The sequence below is a fragment of the Delphinus delphis genome, chromosome 15 (assembly GCF_949987515.2).
Source record: "Delphinus delphis chromosome 15, mDelDel1.2, whole genome shotgun sequence".
NCBI lineage: Eukaryota > Metazoa > Chordata > Mammalia > Artiodactyla > Delphinidae > Delphinus > Delphinus delphis.
The window spans coordinates 26,367,488-26,383,055 of NC_082697.1; the positions used below are offsets into that span (position 1 = coordinate 26,367,488).

General features: G+C 55.1%; 2 protein-coding genes across 3 annotated transcripts; both read left to right on the forward strand.

Annotated features, from left to right (window-relative positions):
• Nucleotides 1–1,831: 1,831 nt before the first annotated feature.
• LOC132437727 (interferon regulatory factor 4-like) lies at nucleotides 1,832–12,494 on the forward strand. Of its 2 annotated transcripts, none has more exons than XM_060031071.1 (8): nucleotides 1,832–2,121; nucleotides 7,019–7,208; nucleotides 7,519–7,619; nucleotides 8,423–8,510; nucleotides 8,630–8,695; nucleotides 9,465–9,836; nucleotides 10,456–10,574; nucleotides 10,801–12,494. In XM_060031071.1, the coding sequence occupies exons 1-8, from the start codon at nucleotides 1,891–1,893 to the stop codon at nucleotides 10,909–10,911; spliced, it is 1,278 nt and encodes a 425-aa protein (XP_059887054.1). In that variant the 5' UTR covers nucleotides 1,832–1,890; the 3' UTR covers nucleotides 10,912–12,494. The 2 variants fall into 2 exon arrangements, with proteins under 2 accessions (XP_059887054.1, XP_059887055.1); XM_060031072.1 differs by having other exon boundaries at nucleotides 10,488–10,574; nucleotides 10,801–10,919.
• A 141-nt stretch (nucleotides 12,495–12,635) lies between these two features.
• FOXS1 (forkhead box S1) lies at nucleotides 12,636–14,947 on the forward strand. The gene has a single exon (XM_060032794.2). It carries the CDS (start codon nucleotides 13,704–13,706, stop codon nucleotides 14,694–14,696), a length of 993 nt encoding a protein of 330 aa, XP_059888777.1. The 5' UTR covers nucleotides 12,636–13,703; the 3' UTR covers nucleotides 14,697–14,947.
• The last annotated feature ends 621 nt before the right edge of the window (nucleotides 14,948–15,568 follow it).

Consider the following 15,568-nt stretch of genomic DNA (forward strand, 5'->3'; position numbering starts at 1 on the left):
TTGAGCACTTACTGTGGGCCAGGCAATGTGCCAAACACTTTACCTGCATCTCATTGAATCCCCAAGCAGCCCTGTGAAGTGGCTGGTCAGCTAGCAAGTGGTGGGGCTGGGATTTGAATCCAGGCAGTCTGGCTGTGGACCCCATCCTTGTCATTACTATGACTCTGCCCACCGCCCCCAGAAAAAAATGAAGAGATTGCCTGACACAATCAATACTCCTGCTTAGATGTAATTATTACTCTTGTATTTATTATTTTATTTTATTTTTTAATTTTTTATTTTATTTTTGGTTGCGTTCGATCTTCACTGCCGCACTCAGGGTTTCTCTAGTTGTGGCGAGCGGAGGCTACTCTTCGTTGTGGTGCGCGGGTTTCTCATTGCAGTGGCTTCTCTTGTTGCGGAGCACAGGCTCTAAGCGCATGGGCTTCAGTAGTTGTGGCATGTGGGCTCAGTAGTTGTGGCTTGCGGGCACTAGAGCACAGGCTCAGTAGTTGTGGCACATGGGCTTAGTTGCTCCGTGACATGTGGGATCTTCCTGGACCAGGGATCGAACCCGTGTCCCCTGCATTGGCAGGTGGATCCTTAACCATTGCACCACCAGGGAAGTCCCATACTCTTGTATTTAATCATATGAAATTTTTTGTGCTCCATCAGAGTCCCACAGCTCTGATTTTGAATCCTGGCTGTGACTGTAGAAATGTCAGAACTGGGTGGCTGCTGCCATATGAGGACAGAAGGTGGGGATCATGAAGCAAGGCCCCTGACAGGTACACATGAGGGACAGTGCTCCCAGCCTCTGGTCAACACTGGCTGGCCATCCAGCTCGGTGCTCCCTGCAGTGAGGGGTGGTTTCTCCCTCTCAGAGCCTCAGTTTTCCCAGGTACACAGCCAGGGTGGAGCGGTCTGAGCTACTTGACCTCTTTCATATCACAACCCCCCTTTGACAATTTAATGAAAGATACAAACCCTAGAAAAATGCGTAGAGATGAAAAAATTGCATACACTTTGGGCGGGTCACGGACCCCACCCAGAACCCATAAACTCCAGGCGCAGCTGTTGGGAGGCAGTGTGGGGCACTGTTCAGGCCCCTGGGCTCTGGGGGCAGAGGGTCCTGGGTTCAGATTCTGACTCCCCCAGGCACTAGCTCTGTGACCTCAGTCCTCTTAACAAAGTAGGTAATTACACTCATCTCACGTGCTGTTGTGAGAACCCACTGAGACACTGCAGAAAAGGCTTCAGCCAGGCCCAGCACCATGGTGAGCAATCAGAAAGGGACTCCCAATATTTAAGGAAATATTTCTCCAAGGGTGACCCATGGACCACCTGGATCAGAATCCCATGGCGGGACTTGTTTAAAATGCACATTCCTGGACTTCTTGCCCAGAAAATCTGATTCTTCAGGTCTGGGATGGCGGCTAGGAGTATGCATTTTAAACCAGTCTCTGCCTCCCAATTCTACTGGGAGTTAGTCTGAGAAGCACTATGCTTTTCCCACCTCTACAGTCCAGGTCCTGGAAAGAGACTAAGTTTCCGGTAGGCTGGGAAGAGCAGAAAACAGGTGCAGGGATGGTGCAAGGGATGCCTCTGAGCGCCCTTCGGGGGCCCCCCTCCAGGGATGAGCAGAACCCGGGCTACCCCACCCCGTACCCTTCAGTGGGTCTTGGTGGTGCCTCTAGCTGCCCCCGACGTGAGGACCGACGCCCTCCGGGCCAGGCGACACGGGGAGGGGCGACAGGGCCTCTGGGGAGCAGAAAGGAAAGTGAAACCTCCTGCCCAGCCTTTCGCTTTCGCCGCCTCCACTCGCCGTCCAGGTGGCCCCCGCGATCCCCTGTCGCGCTGGGTCTGGCCGCCGCGCTCCCCAGACCTGGTCCCCGGAGCACTGTGTCCCCGATGGCCGGCGACCAATGGCGGAGGGACGAAGGGAGGGTCCCCGACGGCAGGCGACTCATGGCGGGGGCCGGGGGTCCCCTGCGTCTCCGGGACTGGCTGGTGGCGCAGATCGAGAGCGGGCGCTACGCTGGGCTGCGCTGGGAGGACGCGGGCAAGACCCTCTTCCGCATCCCCTGGAAGCACGCAGCCAAGCAGGGCTACCAGGCGCAGCAGGACGCGGCGCTCTTCAGGGTAAGGATGCGCGGGCCGGGGGTCGCCAGCCCGGCCCGGGAGGGCTCTGCGCTCACACTGTCGCAGAGTCCGGAACCGACCCGACACGCTGTCACCTCGGGCCACAGGTTCACCCCTTAACCTCAGTTGTCTCTAGGTTGAGGGTAGTGTTCTGTATACATGGGACACCCTCCCACACCCTCTTAAAAGAGAATCAGACAAGGGCTGCATAACCTGCACCATCCCCACGCCTCAGGGGACCTCTCCTCCCTCTCCTTGAGGAAATTAGATGCCACCGCCACCATGGAAATTCCCTCCACTTCCCACACGTAAACTGTTAACCCCAGCAGCTTCGGGGACATTTTCTGTGCTTTCCAACACCAGCCCTTCTCAGGGACCTCCTCCAGGGATGCCCTCCCTTTCCTTAGACACCATTAACTTCCTCCAAACTGGCTCTTTCCCACCAAGATTGAAACTGGAATCTCTCCTGTGAGCAAAAAGCAACCAACCGCATCCCAGGCCACCGCCACCATCCCAAACACCACGTCTCCAGCTCCTGCTTCTCTGGCCTCCCCTCTCCTTTCACAGGGTGAAGCACCTAGAAAGGGTCTTCTGGACATCAACGCCCTCACTCATACCCGCCCCCCCGCTCCTCCCCCACCCACAGTGTGGTTCCTCTCCCTCCTGCTAACGTCTCTAATTTTGCCAAATCCAAGGATGCCATTACTATCATCTTCTTGGACCCTTGGGTGGGTTTGTGTCTAGTGGACCCTCCCTTCTTGAAACAGTCTCACTTGGTTTCCAGGATCTGTGTCCCCTCCCCACTCCAACCCTGACCTGTTTTCCTCCTACCTTCCTGGACCCCGCTTCTCAGCCTCCATCCCTTCTTCTCCTCTTCTGGGGCTCTCAGCACTCTCTCTTGGACCTCCCTCCTCACGTCCCACTCTCCCCTTCCACAGCCTCAGTGTGGAGCCCAGCGTTTCCCAGCCTCCCAGCCAAGCCCCAAGCCTGCTGGTCTGACAGCCCAGACCTCTCAGACTCAGCACCTCCTTAATAGCACACTCGTCAGCTCCCTCCTACAAACGTCTGTATTTCCCAAAATGGAAGATGGCACGGATCGCCACCTAGACCCCAGAGCTGGGCACCTGAACCCTGGCCGCTCCCCTCTCCTGCAATCTCATTCTAATCCATTTCCAAGGCCTTCGGCTCTTACTGCAGAACTGCTCTTTCATCCGTCTACGTGGACCCGTTCCCACCATCTCTCACCAGGATAACTGAATGCCCTGCTTTCCCATCCCTCAGCTCTCCCCTCAGTCCTCCAGAGGTATATTTCTAAATGTAAATCTTGCCTTGGCACTCTCCTACTCAGAGTCCTTCCGTGGCTCCCCATTGCTCTTGTGATAAAGTCCCAACTCCTTACCAAGACCTCAAAGCCCTGCATGAACTGCTCCTCCCTGGCCTCTGTCCGTCTCTCTCCACTCCTTCCCCAACCTTAGACCCAGCCAGACAGTTCCCTTCAGTCTCCAAATGCTTCCTGTCTCTCTCACCGTGAGAACTTTGTACATTCTGTTCCCCCTGCCTGGAACACCCTTTCTTCTTCACTTTCACTAGCCAACTCCCATCATGCTCAGCTTAAACATCTCTTGCTAAAGACAAGCCTTCCCTGATGCATTCATTTGCTTAATGCATTTATGAAGCTCTCAGTGCTTCTCCCAAGTCGTCCCTGATTCCTTCTGCTTCCTCCATGGAACCGCTTTCCCTATGAATTATAAGTGCCTTGTATGAGTCTGCCTCCTCCAGCTGCCCGTGGGTGGTGACCTTGAGTGCAGTGCCTGGCCCACAGAGGACTGGTTCAGGAAGTGTTGAACAGGTGGTTACCTGGCCTGCCCCTTAAGGCTATGTGCCGTTCAGAAGCGGGAGATTCTGGGGACGGCCCTCCCTGTCCCTCTTTGGCACTGCTTTAACCCATCCCTCAACCCACCCCTGACACACACATGTGACTCCCTGGCTTCAGGCCCTCCTGGTGCCTCAAAGTCCACGGGATAAAGCTTGGCCTTCGAGGACATTCATGATCCAGCTTCAACCTGTCTTCTTCCTTAATTCCTCTTCCCCTTCCCCCCCACCACACACAGTTGGTCCTCATTATTCACAGATTCCATATTTACAAATTCTCTTACTCGCTAAAATTATATGTAATCTCAAAATTGATATTCAAGGCACTTTTGCAGCCATTCACAGACATGCACAGGATGGCAAAAAAAAAAATTGTCACCAACATGCATGTTCCCAGCTGAGGTTGAGCAAGGTGACAACTCTAGTTTCAGCTCTTCTACTGTAAACAGGTGTCCTTTCGCAGACAATATTTAGTCCACGTTTTTAATATTTTTGTGCTTTTTGTTGGTGATTTCACTGTTTAAAATGACCCCCCAGCTTACACAGTGTTGCAGCGCTGTCAGTATTCCTGAGCACAGGAAGGCTGTGACGTCTGTAAGTTTCTTTCAGACGTGAGTTACAGGGCTGCTGGCCATGAGTTCACTGTTAATGAATGAACAGTTTATATTAAATAAGGTGTCCTTCAACAGAAACGCTCATAGAACAAGGTTATGTATTGACCAACTGATGAAAATGGGGTGACCAGAGGCGCGCAGGAACCTAGCCTTGTATTTCCCTTAGGAGTGATGGTTCAGTGTTTGCTAACTCAGTGGTTGTGTAAATTTTATAGAACACAACTACCAGGAATAACAAGAATCAACAGTACACATACCCTCAGACACGCACACCAGCTCCAGTCACACCAGGCTGCCCACTGACCCCTGCGCGTCACGCGCTTCCATGCCTTTGCTCGAGCTGTTCCCCCTGCTGGGAACGTCACTCCACCTGGCAACGTCCTATTTATCCTTCGAGGCCCAATTTGATTCATTCAACAAATACTTATTGAGCATCTCCTGTGTGCCAGGCACCACTTTAGATGCTTAGGGGCACAGCAGTGTCCCCAAAGATCCCTCTCTCGTCATGGTGACAACACCCTGTGCCTTGAGCCCAGGTTACCTTTGAGTTAGAGCATCCTTAACGTAATGAATAAGTACTGCAATAAATAAGCAGCGTGTGCCAGGTGCTGTGCTAAGCACGTTACGTAGACCGCTCATCTTACACGCGCCACAACCAGGTGAGGTTAGGTATTATCGGCACAGTTTACAGACAGCAAAATCAAGCCTTAAAGGTCTCACCACTGGCAAGAGACACCAACAGAGGAACTGTGGCTTTTCAGTCTGGTGTCCCACTAAGCCTGGGATCTCCTCCGAGAGCAATGACTGAGCGTGATTTATCAATTAAATCCCCCGCCCCCCATCCCTGAAAGTGAGCAATGCGAACAAGACATCTCCTACTGTCCTCCCCTTTGACTACTGTGCTCCAGCCTCACTGGCCTTCCTTGAATCTCTCCTACCCCAGGACCTCTGCACTTGCTGTTCCTTCTACCTAGTACAGCCTTCCCCCAGATCTTTGTCCGACTCCATCCTTCTCTTCAATCAGGCTTCAGCCCAAATGCCACTTCCTCCGCGAGGCCTTTTCTGATCACCCTCTCTAAAGCGGTCCCTCATATTTATTTATTTATTTAGTCCCTCTACCACAACAGTCATTCTAATGTGTTTAATGAGTACCTTTGGTTTGTATGTTTTCTTGCAAAGTGGGCATTGCTGTTTCGTGTGTATTCTTACCTTATATACATCATAATTGTGTCATAGATCTCATTCTGTGTCTTACTTTTATTTCACTCAAGGTCATGCTCTGAAGATCTATTCTTGTTCTCTGTCCGTCTAATTTGTTTCTGGATGCTGCCTAGAACTCTCCAGTGGGCATCTATTACACGCACTCCCCCACCTACTTTCCCAGGGATGGACACAAGTTTGCTTTCCAGACCACAAATAACGCTGCAGTGGATCCTTGCCCTGGTCCCCTCGTGAGCCTCTGTGAGAATTCCTTTGGAATTGGCATTTCTGCTCACAGGGTATGCTTATACTTAATTGGACTAGGCATGCCTGATTGCCCTCCAGAGACTCTGCTCCCATTCCATGCCCACCAACTGTGTCCACATCCCAACCAACTACTGGCTTATCCAACTGGCTAAATTTTGTAAGCTTACAGGTGACATCTCATACTTTTATTTGCATTTCTCTGGCACTAATGAGTTTCAGTACCTTCTCCTATGCTCATGGGATTCTGGTTTCCTCTTCTGTAAACCACCCATCCTTGTCCTTTGATAAGAATGTTTCTTTAGGGGATGCTTTCTGTTTCTTACTGATTTGCAGAAGTTCCTGTATGTTCTAGATCTTAGCCCCTTGCTGATTTCAGACATTGCAGTGTTTTTGCCTTATGGTTCATGCCTTTAAAGTTTTGGTTAAGAAGCATTCTCTGCCCCAGAAGATTTTCTTCTACATTCTTTCCTATTAAGTTTATAGTCTTACCCCTTACTTTTGGTTTTTTAATCATCTGCAGTCCACTTTGTTTGTGGCAATAGGTAAGGATTCCGTTTTATGGCTCTCCAGATAGCAAGTCACTGCCAGCATTTTATATCCCATCGTATATTTTTTTTATTTATCACAATCCATAATTTGGAATATAGTTATTTCCTTTCAGCTGTTTGCGGCTGCCTTCTCCCATGAGACTTGAGTTCCTTGAGAACAGGGACCATGTATGTCTTGTTGTTCCCCATTTAGTCCTTAACTTGGGCCTGGCACACAGCAGGAGCTCAAGGAATATGTGTTGGATGGAGGGAGGGAGGAAGAGAAGGAAGGAGGGAGGGGCCGAAGGACAGAGGGAGAGAGAGAAGGGTGGGAGGCAAGGCAGCCCTCATCCCTTTCCACGGCACCATCCCCATCTCCCACGCTATTCCTCCCCCAATGCCCCTGCTCACCCCCAGGCCTGGGCCATATACAAGGGCAAGCACCTAGAGGGCGTTGACAAGGAGGACCCCTCCACCTGGAAGACGCGGCTCCGCTGTGCCCTCAACAACAGCGCTGACTTCTGTGAGGTGCGCTCGCTCAACCAGCTGGACATCTCCAACCCCTACAAGGTCTACCGGCTCCTGTCTGCCGGTGCCCACAACCCAGGTACCATCCTGTCCCTGGAGGTAGCAGCTGAGGATGGCTCTCTGGGCAATAAGGACCTCACATTGCCCATCTGTAAAATGGGAAATGGTGGGCTTATTGAGCTTAAATAAGCTCATGGGCTGGTAAACCTAGAAGGACCTTACAGTTTATCTCCCCATTCGAAAAGGAGGAAACTGAGCCCAGAGAGAGGTGGGCCTTGCCTGAGATCATGCAGTGAGCTGGGTTACTCTGGTCTGGGCTCACCTCAGACAAGGTTGGGGGGTTCCCCTTGGGGCCCAGGAAACCACAGACTATTTCTTCCTTCATCCAGTTACCAGGGCTTGTGCCCCCTCTAAAGAGGAGGGCATTCTTCATAGCCAGCAGGTGCCCCCTGGAGAAGTGACAGAGCTGGCCTGCAAGACAGAAGAGCAGGTCAGTGAGTCCTTCCAGCCCCTACAGCCTTGCTAGCCCAGGCACCTCGCACCCATACCACCCCCTGTATAATCTCCAGCGCATTCATCTCATCCTCTCCATCAGCTCCTGCCCATCTCTGTTCCCACCCATCAGCTCTACTTCCTGCCTCTACTCTATCTCTGCCATCATTTTCATCTCCTTCATTCTATTCTCCTTGACTCCATCATTTCTGTCCCATCGTCTCCACCATCTTCACCTCCATCTCTCTGTCTGCGCCAGCCCTATTTTCTCCCATTTCAGCCCCTCTTCCCTGTCATCATGGGATCAATCACTCTGTCCCCACTCATCCCATCAGATCCAGTTCCATCACTGTATTCCCTTCACCTGCATCACCTCTAGCTCTCATTGTTGCCATCACCCCTATCATCTCTATCTCCGTCACTGTCTGTGTCACTCTTACTCCACCCCATCACCTCTCCCCCGTCATCTGCGGTTCATTCCTCTGTTCCCATCTCCCCATTAGCCTGGTTCATTCCACTGTCCCAAGTGTCCCCATTCCATTGCTCTATCACCCCATTTCTATCACCCCATCTCCTCATTCACTGCTAGTACTTTTCTCTCCCTATCACAATGAGCTTCACCTCCAAAAACCCCATCAACTCTCTCTTTAACTCTACGGGGTGAACTTCAAAGTCCCTATCAAGCCCGGCTGGCTTTCAGTCTGTCCAGACCTCCCCCTGCCCCAGTTTAGACTGTCTGGGAGCTCCTGTGGCCCACAGGTCTCCTCTTCCACCCTCACGACCCTTTCTCCCGATGCTCAGGTTGGCTCCAGATTAGTCACAGAGGATAAAGACAAGAAGCAGCCCCCCAGGCTGGCCTCCCTGCCCCCAGGCCCTTTGGCTGGCCACGGTAAGGACTGGGTCTCCTCACCCACCCCTGCCTCCTCCCCGGCCTCTTCCAGGACCTTGATCTAGGGGTCGAGGGACCCAGGGTGAGGCGATGCCTTACTGCTTCCCCTCCTTCTCCAGGGTACCAGGCTCAGGATCCTGCTCACCCCTGGGGCCCCTTGCCTTCTGAGGACTTCAGCAACCCCGGTAAGGAATCCGAAGGCCCTCTCCCCTGACCGCTGTGCAGAACTGGGGAGGACCTAGGGTTGGTGCCGAATAGCCTCTGTCTCCCACCCAAAGCACCCAGCCCAGACTCCAGATAACAACAGCTAACATTTGTTGAGGGCTTAGCTTATACCAGGCTTCCTTCTAAGTCTCCCCACAGCCCTGTGAGATAGATACTGCCATTCTCCCCATTTTACAGATGCAGAAACCAGACACAGAGGTTAAGAACCCTGCCCAAGGTCACACAGTTAGTAACCCTGGGAAAGTTACTATCAGATCACAGCTCCTAAGGGGCAGTGAGAGATTAGAACCCAAGGGCCTGGCTGTAGAGCCCACAGCCCTAACCACTGAGCATACTGCTAGCTCTTCATATGGGAGGCTGCTGTTTTGTTGTTGTTGTTGCTATTATTATGATGATTATTATTTCTACCGGCATTAAAAATATTTACCGGGAAGAAACTCCTAGAATCCCAGAAATTTGGGCTGGGAGGGCATCAGTGTCATGCCCCCATTGTACTGATGGCCCCAGACCCTATGCTTTTGAAGCTCAACTACCAGTTTGTTTATACTGGAAGCTGCTATTATTTACTACCACCACTACTACTAGAATTACTATTATTACTTATCGCGAGGGAGTGTCAAAAATTCCCGAGGTGGCGGCCGGGTGACCTCTGGGTTCCCTGCCCTGTTGTGAGGGGAGGGGGAGCCGGCGCCGCCAACGCCGGGCGCGCGTCCCCTCCCTCTCCCGCAGATTTTTGGCTGCACGTGCGACTCTTCTATGGCGCGGAGCTGGTGCGCGAAGCCACAGCGCGCGCGGCCGAGGGCTGCAGCCTGAGTCCGCGCGCAGCCGCCGCTGCCGCCGAGCTCCTGCTGGGGTCGCCGCCGCGCGTCGCGCAGGTTCGTTTCCCGGAGCCGCCGCCCGGCGCCCGCGTCCTGCGGCGCCTGCTGCCCCACCTGGAGCGCGGAGTGCTGCTCTGGGTGGCGCCCGAGGGCGTCTTCGCCAAGCGCCTGTGCCAGGGCCGTGTGTACTGGCGCGGCCCGCTCGCCCCGCACCGCGCGCGGCCCAACAAACTGGAGCGAGAGCGCACCTGCCAGCTCCTCGACACGCGCAGCTTCCTCGCGGGTAAGAGCGCGACAGCGGGGCCGCTGGCGGCGCGGGGCGGAGTGGCCGGGCACTGGGGTCGGCAAAGGAACTCGGACAGAGGAGAGTGGGCACACGAGATGTGGGCGCGGGGCGATGGACTTGACGATGCTGGGCTGGAGTGGGAATGGAAACAAAGGACATGACGCAGAAGCACCGGGGGTGGGAACGAATATGGGCATCGGGAGGGCTGGGCACAGATTAGACATAGGCGTATGGGAGGTGTAGGCACGAGGCAGGCTGGGGCACTGGGTGTGGGACATAAGCATAGGACTTGGGCACGTGTTGTCATAGGGCGTTATGCATAGGGTGGGCATCGGGGGCACTGGACACAAGATAGGCATAGGTGAGTGGCAGTGGGCATGGGGTGGGCATAAAGGCATGATAGTGAGCATAGGGCAGGAGGCACGGGGCATGAAACCTAGAAGTGGGAGCAGATGTGGGACATGAGGCAGGTGTGGGGACGTGGAAGTGGGCATAGGGCATGGGCACACAATGGGGATGTGGGCTTACGGGACGTGTGCATAGGATGTGAGCACAAGATGGGCACCAGGTGGGACGCCCCATCTTGGCCCAGACCCCACAGTCTCGGTGCCCGTAGAACTGAGAGCCCACCTGCATCATGGTCGCCAGGAGCCCGAGTACCAGATCCGGCTGTGCTTTGGCGAGGAGTACCCGGGGCCCCCGGACCAGCCTGAGGAGCGTCTCATTATGGCCCATGTGAGTCACCTCCCACTCCAGCGGAGAACCGCACCCTCCAGCCTCCCCGAACGACCTCTCACTGCTCCCTCCAGTCCCAGCTCCGCTCTGGACCTGCCTTATCTGATCTGGAAGACCTTGCGTGTAAAATGCATGTGGAGAGGAGCTGTCACTCCCGTCCCCCGACCCCAACAAAGGGTGTGGGTAAAGGGGAAGGTTGGCTCATTGCCCCACCCCCACCCCGCAGGTGGAGCCAGTCTTCGCGCGGGAGCTCCTCCTACACTCGAAGCTCCACGGCCAGGTGCCTCGGTGGCGCGTTCCCAGCCCCGCAACCCCGACAGCGTCACTCACCTGCTGACACAGCTGAGTCAGCCCTGAGCGGTTGTTTCCCCCTCCCGTACCCGCTAAAGCAGTCCCCACAGGGTGCAGATCCCACCCCAGCCCTGCCCTAGCTGAGCCAGGGGACTTTAGGTCTCGCCTCACTCATCGCCCAGGTAGGTTGAGACAGCGGAAGCCAGTCACGGCCTTCAACCTCTCAGCCAATGAGATGGAGCCCCGGGAACCCAGGAAGGAGGCGCATAAGCGGACAGCCGGGCAGCTGGGCCTGGGGCGTCAGGCTTGGGAACTAAACTCGACCTTGAGGTTCCAGAAATAGCAATTAGGTCAGAAACAAGACTTCATCTTTTTGTGAAGAGCCGGACATGCCCATAGCGGTTTACCTAAAGCAGACCTTACCTGCAATTGATCCATTATAAGGTTTGCTTAAAGCTGAGTTTACTGGGAGTTCCCTGGTGGTTAGGACTCTGTGCTTCCACTGCTGGGGGCCCAGGTTCGAGGGATCCCTCGTGGAGGAACTAAGATCCCACAAGCCCCCAGGTGCAGCCAAAAAGAAAAGGGGCTGAGTTTACCAATAATAAGACCCTCCGCATAAATTAGACTGAAGCCCAACCAGTAACAGAATTGCCCCACCTCTGAGGGGCTGTGAGTTTCCAGACCCTCCTTTCACCTGCCACAAGTCTCTCTTCTTTTGGGGTGGGTGGGGATTGTGAGGGGAGGGGGTCCCAAAACAGAGGACTTAGCCTGAACCTGGGGCTTTAAATGCTAACCACTGAACCACCGCCAGTAGATACTGTCTTTGGAGAAACTGAGGCAGGCCTAGGACAGAAGCCAAAGTGGGAGCCAGGAGTCCAGCCCCTGCCCAAGCCCCCCCAATCTTTGCAAACTGTAAGTTGTAGGGAGTCCTTGAGAATTGGGAGGGAGCCCTCTCCACCATGAAAGCAGTGACCCTGCCTTGTCAGTAAAGTCACTGTTTTCTACCCCAGATATCAGACCTTTTACCTTTTCTGATTTCTGACTTTATTTATAGGAATTCTCTTACAGATGGCAACATAATAAATCTTTTAGTGATACATTAATAAGCCACTTTTATGGGGGGAAACCTGTATGATTCAATAAAGGGCAGAATCAGTCTTAAAATTCATTCAACGAATGTTTATTGAGCACCTACTCTGTTCCAGGCAGATACTGGACACTTGGGATAGAGCAAAGCATGGTTCCCTATTCCCTTGGGGGTCACAGCCAGTTTTCCAGTGGGGGCCCAGTGACAGTCCTCTACCCCTGCCCCTCACGGAAGGAGTAGTGTTAAGGAGTTACAGAATTCTGGGTTGAAATCACAGCTTTGTCACAGACTAGCTGTGCCACCTCAGGCAAGTCACTTAACTTCTCTGAACCTCACATTCCTCATCTACTCAAGAGAAGCTATTAAGGCCTCTGGAGCAGAGTTGGTCTGAGAAGTAAATGTCGAGAGGGGAGGGGAGCTGACCTGGCATGGAGAGTGGCACACAGTAGGGGCCCGATGACTTGGTTACTTGTGGGTGGGAGAGTGTGGAGGAGGTTGCCCCATCCTTCAGAAGGCTTGACTGTTCTGGGCTTCGCTGTACCCTCGGCCCAAGGCTGCAGCTATCGGGGAGCCTCAGCTCAGGGTGACAGTCCTCGTCATGCCCAAGCCCCTACTCTGTACCAGGCTCTCAAAGGGCACTGGATTCAGTGTAAGGGAGCCCGTTGCCTCTCCACCACAGCCCGGACAGCTGCAGAGTCTTCAGCTCCATTTTAGAGATGGGAAATGAAGGCTCAGCCAGGATCTTGGTTGAGAGCCTCTTGGGAGGGTGGATGGCTCTGTCCAGATGTCTGTCCTCCCCACACTAGTCACTAGAGGGCGCCAGGGCTCAGCAAACGGGGTTGGGCCGGCCCTCGTCCCCACCCTAGGTGCCCCACCCTTCGTAGACCCCAGAGCTACGAGGGCAGGGAATAGTGTGACCTCGAGTGCTCTGCACTGTGGGGAGAAGAAAGTAGACCCCAGGTCTGGGAGGAGGAAGAGAAAAGAAAGGGGGAACCAGAGGTGGGGACTCGAGAGGCCCCTGAGGCTTTTCTCACAGGAACTCCCTGTTCTCCAGTTCAAACACAGATGCTACCTCTCTCCTCTCTCATTAACGTGTGTGTGTGTGTGTGTGTGTGTGTGTGTGTGTGTGTGTGTGTATTCCTCTTCCTCTCTGTGGATTCCTTTCTTTCTCTCATTCAGTGATTCTTTTTCTGTACTCTGTGTGCACGTGCGTGGGGCTGGCTCTCTGTGTGTCTCCCTGTTTTCTGTCTCTTTCTGCTCTTTGTCTCTCTTTAAGTCTCTGCCTCTATCTTCTCTGTATGTTCCTGTCTTCCTCTTATTATGCCTTTACCTCTCTTTGTCTCTGTCTCTCTGTCTCTTTTCACTCTCTCTTTCCATCTCGGCCTCTATCTCTCTTTGTTTCATCTCTGTCTCGCTCAGTTTCACATCCTGTCCCTCCTCAGCCACCACCAGCCAGCACATGTGGGCTAAGGGTCTCAGTCCCTTCCCTCCTGTCTCCTCACCCCTGGCAGCTGCTCACGGCTTCCCAATCCTGGCCTCTCCTGCCCGCCCCTCTTGGGCCTTGTGGGAGGGGGGCGAGGGAAGAAGGGAGGGCAGCCTGGCGGGCCCACCCCTTTTTGCCTTTCCAGGCTGGGAGGCTGGGCCAGTGGGCCTTTTAACCAGCCTGGGCAGGCTGTGCCGGACACCAGCCCTGGACACCGTGCCTGGCCCCCGTGGTTCCGGCAGCCGCCAGCCTGGCCAGCCCGGTCAGCATGCAGCAGCAGCCCCCACCGGGGCCCCTGGCCCCTGCGGCCGAGCCGACCAAGCCCCCCTACAGCTACATCGCCCTGATTGCCATGGCCATCCAGAGCTCACCGGGGCAGCGGGCCACGCTCAGTGGCATCTACCGCTACATCATGGGCCGCTTCGCCTTCTACCGCCACAACCGGCCCGGCTGGCAGAACAGCATCCGCCACAACCTGTCCCTCAACGAGTGCTTTGTCAAGGTGCCCCGTGATGATCGCAAACCGGGCAAGGGCAGCTACTGGACGCTGGACCCCGACTGCCATGACATGTTCGAGCACGGCAGCTTCCTGCGCCGACGCCGGCGCTTCACCCGACGGGCAGGCGCCGAGGGAGCCAAGGGCCCCGCCAAGGTGCGCCGCAGACCCCTCCGAGCCACCAGCCAGGACCTAGGAGCCCCCGATGCTGCGACTGGCATGCAATGCCCGTTCCCACTGGAGCCGCCAGAGCCCAAGGGCCTAAGCTTTGGGGGTCTGGTGGGGGCCTTGCCAGCCAGTGTGTGCCCGGCCACCACCAATGCCAGGCCTCGGCCACCCTCGGAGCCCAAGGAGATGCCCACGCCCAAGCCTGCAGGGCCAGGGGAGCTCCCCGTGGCCACCTCATCTTCCCCGAGCCCCGCATTTGGCTTTCCTGCCAGCTTCTCTGAGGCTGAGGGGTTTAGCAAGGCCCCTGCCCCCATCTTGACCTCCGAGGCCACCATCGGGGGCAGCTACCAGTGCCGGCTGCAGGCGCTGAATTTCTGCATGGGGACTGATCCTGGCCTTGAGCACCTCTTGGCCTCAGCAGCCCCCTCCCCTGCACCACCCACCCCTCCAGCCTCTCTCCGGGCCCCGCTGCCCCTGCCAGCAGACCCCAAGGAACCCTGGGTTGCAGGCAGCTTCCCTGTCCAGGGAAGCTCCGGCTACCCACTGGGGCTGACCTCCTGCCTATACCGGACGCCAGGAATGTTCTTCTTTGAGTGAAGCCAGCCGGCCTCAGGCAGTCCCTGCAGAGACTCTGCCAGCTACGCCCTCCAGGTTGAGCCTGACTCTAGGATCTGGGGAGCTCTCAAAGGACGCAGGCCTGGCAAGCCCACAACAGCCGGGACAGGAAGCCAAGACTGGCGTGGTGAACACTCAGCCAGCGCCCAGGGTCTCTGGACAGACTTGGGGGTGAGGGGAAGCAGGGCTCCCTTGGGATTTACTCTATGGCTCTCAGGGCCAATAAAGCCAGTGTGATGATGAGGGTCAGTTTGCTGGATGGTTGGGGACTGAGGGCCAGGACACCTGGCTCCGTGGGGGGCGTATGGTTGTGGGGTGGTATGGCAGGGACGGGGGACCCCAGATAGGAATGTCCCACATGAGGCTTTCTCCTGCTGGGGACCTTCTCAGGGAGTTTCCCAGGAAGGCCGAGGAAGTGGGAGAGAGAGAGGAGGGATGCAACCAGGAGAGACACCAGGCAGGAGTGAGGCTGGGCTGGACCAAGGGGCTGATTCTCCAGCCCCAAACTCTGTGACAGCACCTCACATTACGAGCAGCCACAATACCTGTGACCATCTGTGGCAGTTATCCTGTCCTGGACGCGTGTATATCCTTTCACCGAATCCTGGGTGGTACGGAATGTTATCTCCATTTAACAGTGGTGGAAACTGAGACTCAAAGAAGTTGGGGCTCACTAGCTCCGGCTCCAAATGACCAATGAGTGGCAGAGAGGAAATCAAAACCAGGTCTGTGTGGCTCTGCCCCCCTGCCCCTACCTGCAGTTTGCATGAGGATGCAGCGTGGCCCACAGGGTGACCCCCGCCAGAGGGAGGCGGGCTTCTTTTGAATCCTGGCATGCCAGGGTTAAAAAGCCA

Coding starts and splice junctions, on each gene's coding strand:
- LOC132437727 (XM_060031071.1), top strand. CDS start 1,891: ATGGCCGGCGACCAATGGCGGAGGGACGAAGGGAGGGTCCCCGACGGC. Junction 2,122..7,018: donor AGGACGCGGCGCTCTTCAGG/GTAAGGATGCGC, acceptor GCTCACCCCCAG/GCCTGGGCCATATACAAGGG. Junction 8,511..8,629: donor AGGCCCTTTGGCTGGCCACG/GTAAGGACTGGG, acceptor CTCCTTCTCCAG/GGTACCAGGCTCAGGATCCT.
- FOXS1 (XM_060032794.2), top strand. CDS start 13,704: ATGCAGCAGCAGCCCCCACCGGGGCCCCTGGCCCCTGCGGCCGAGCCG.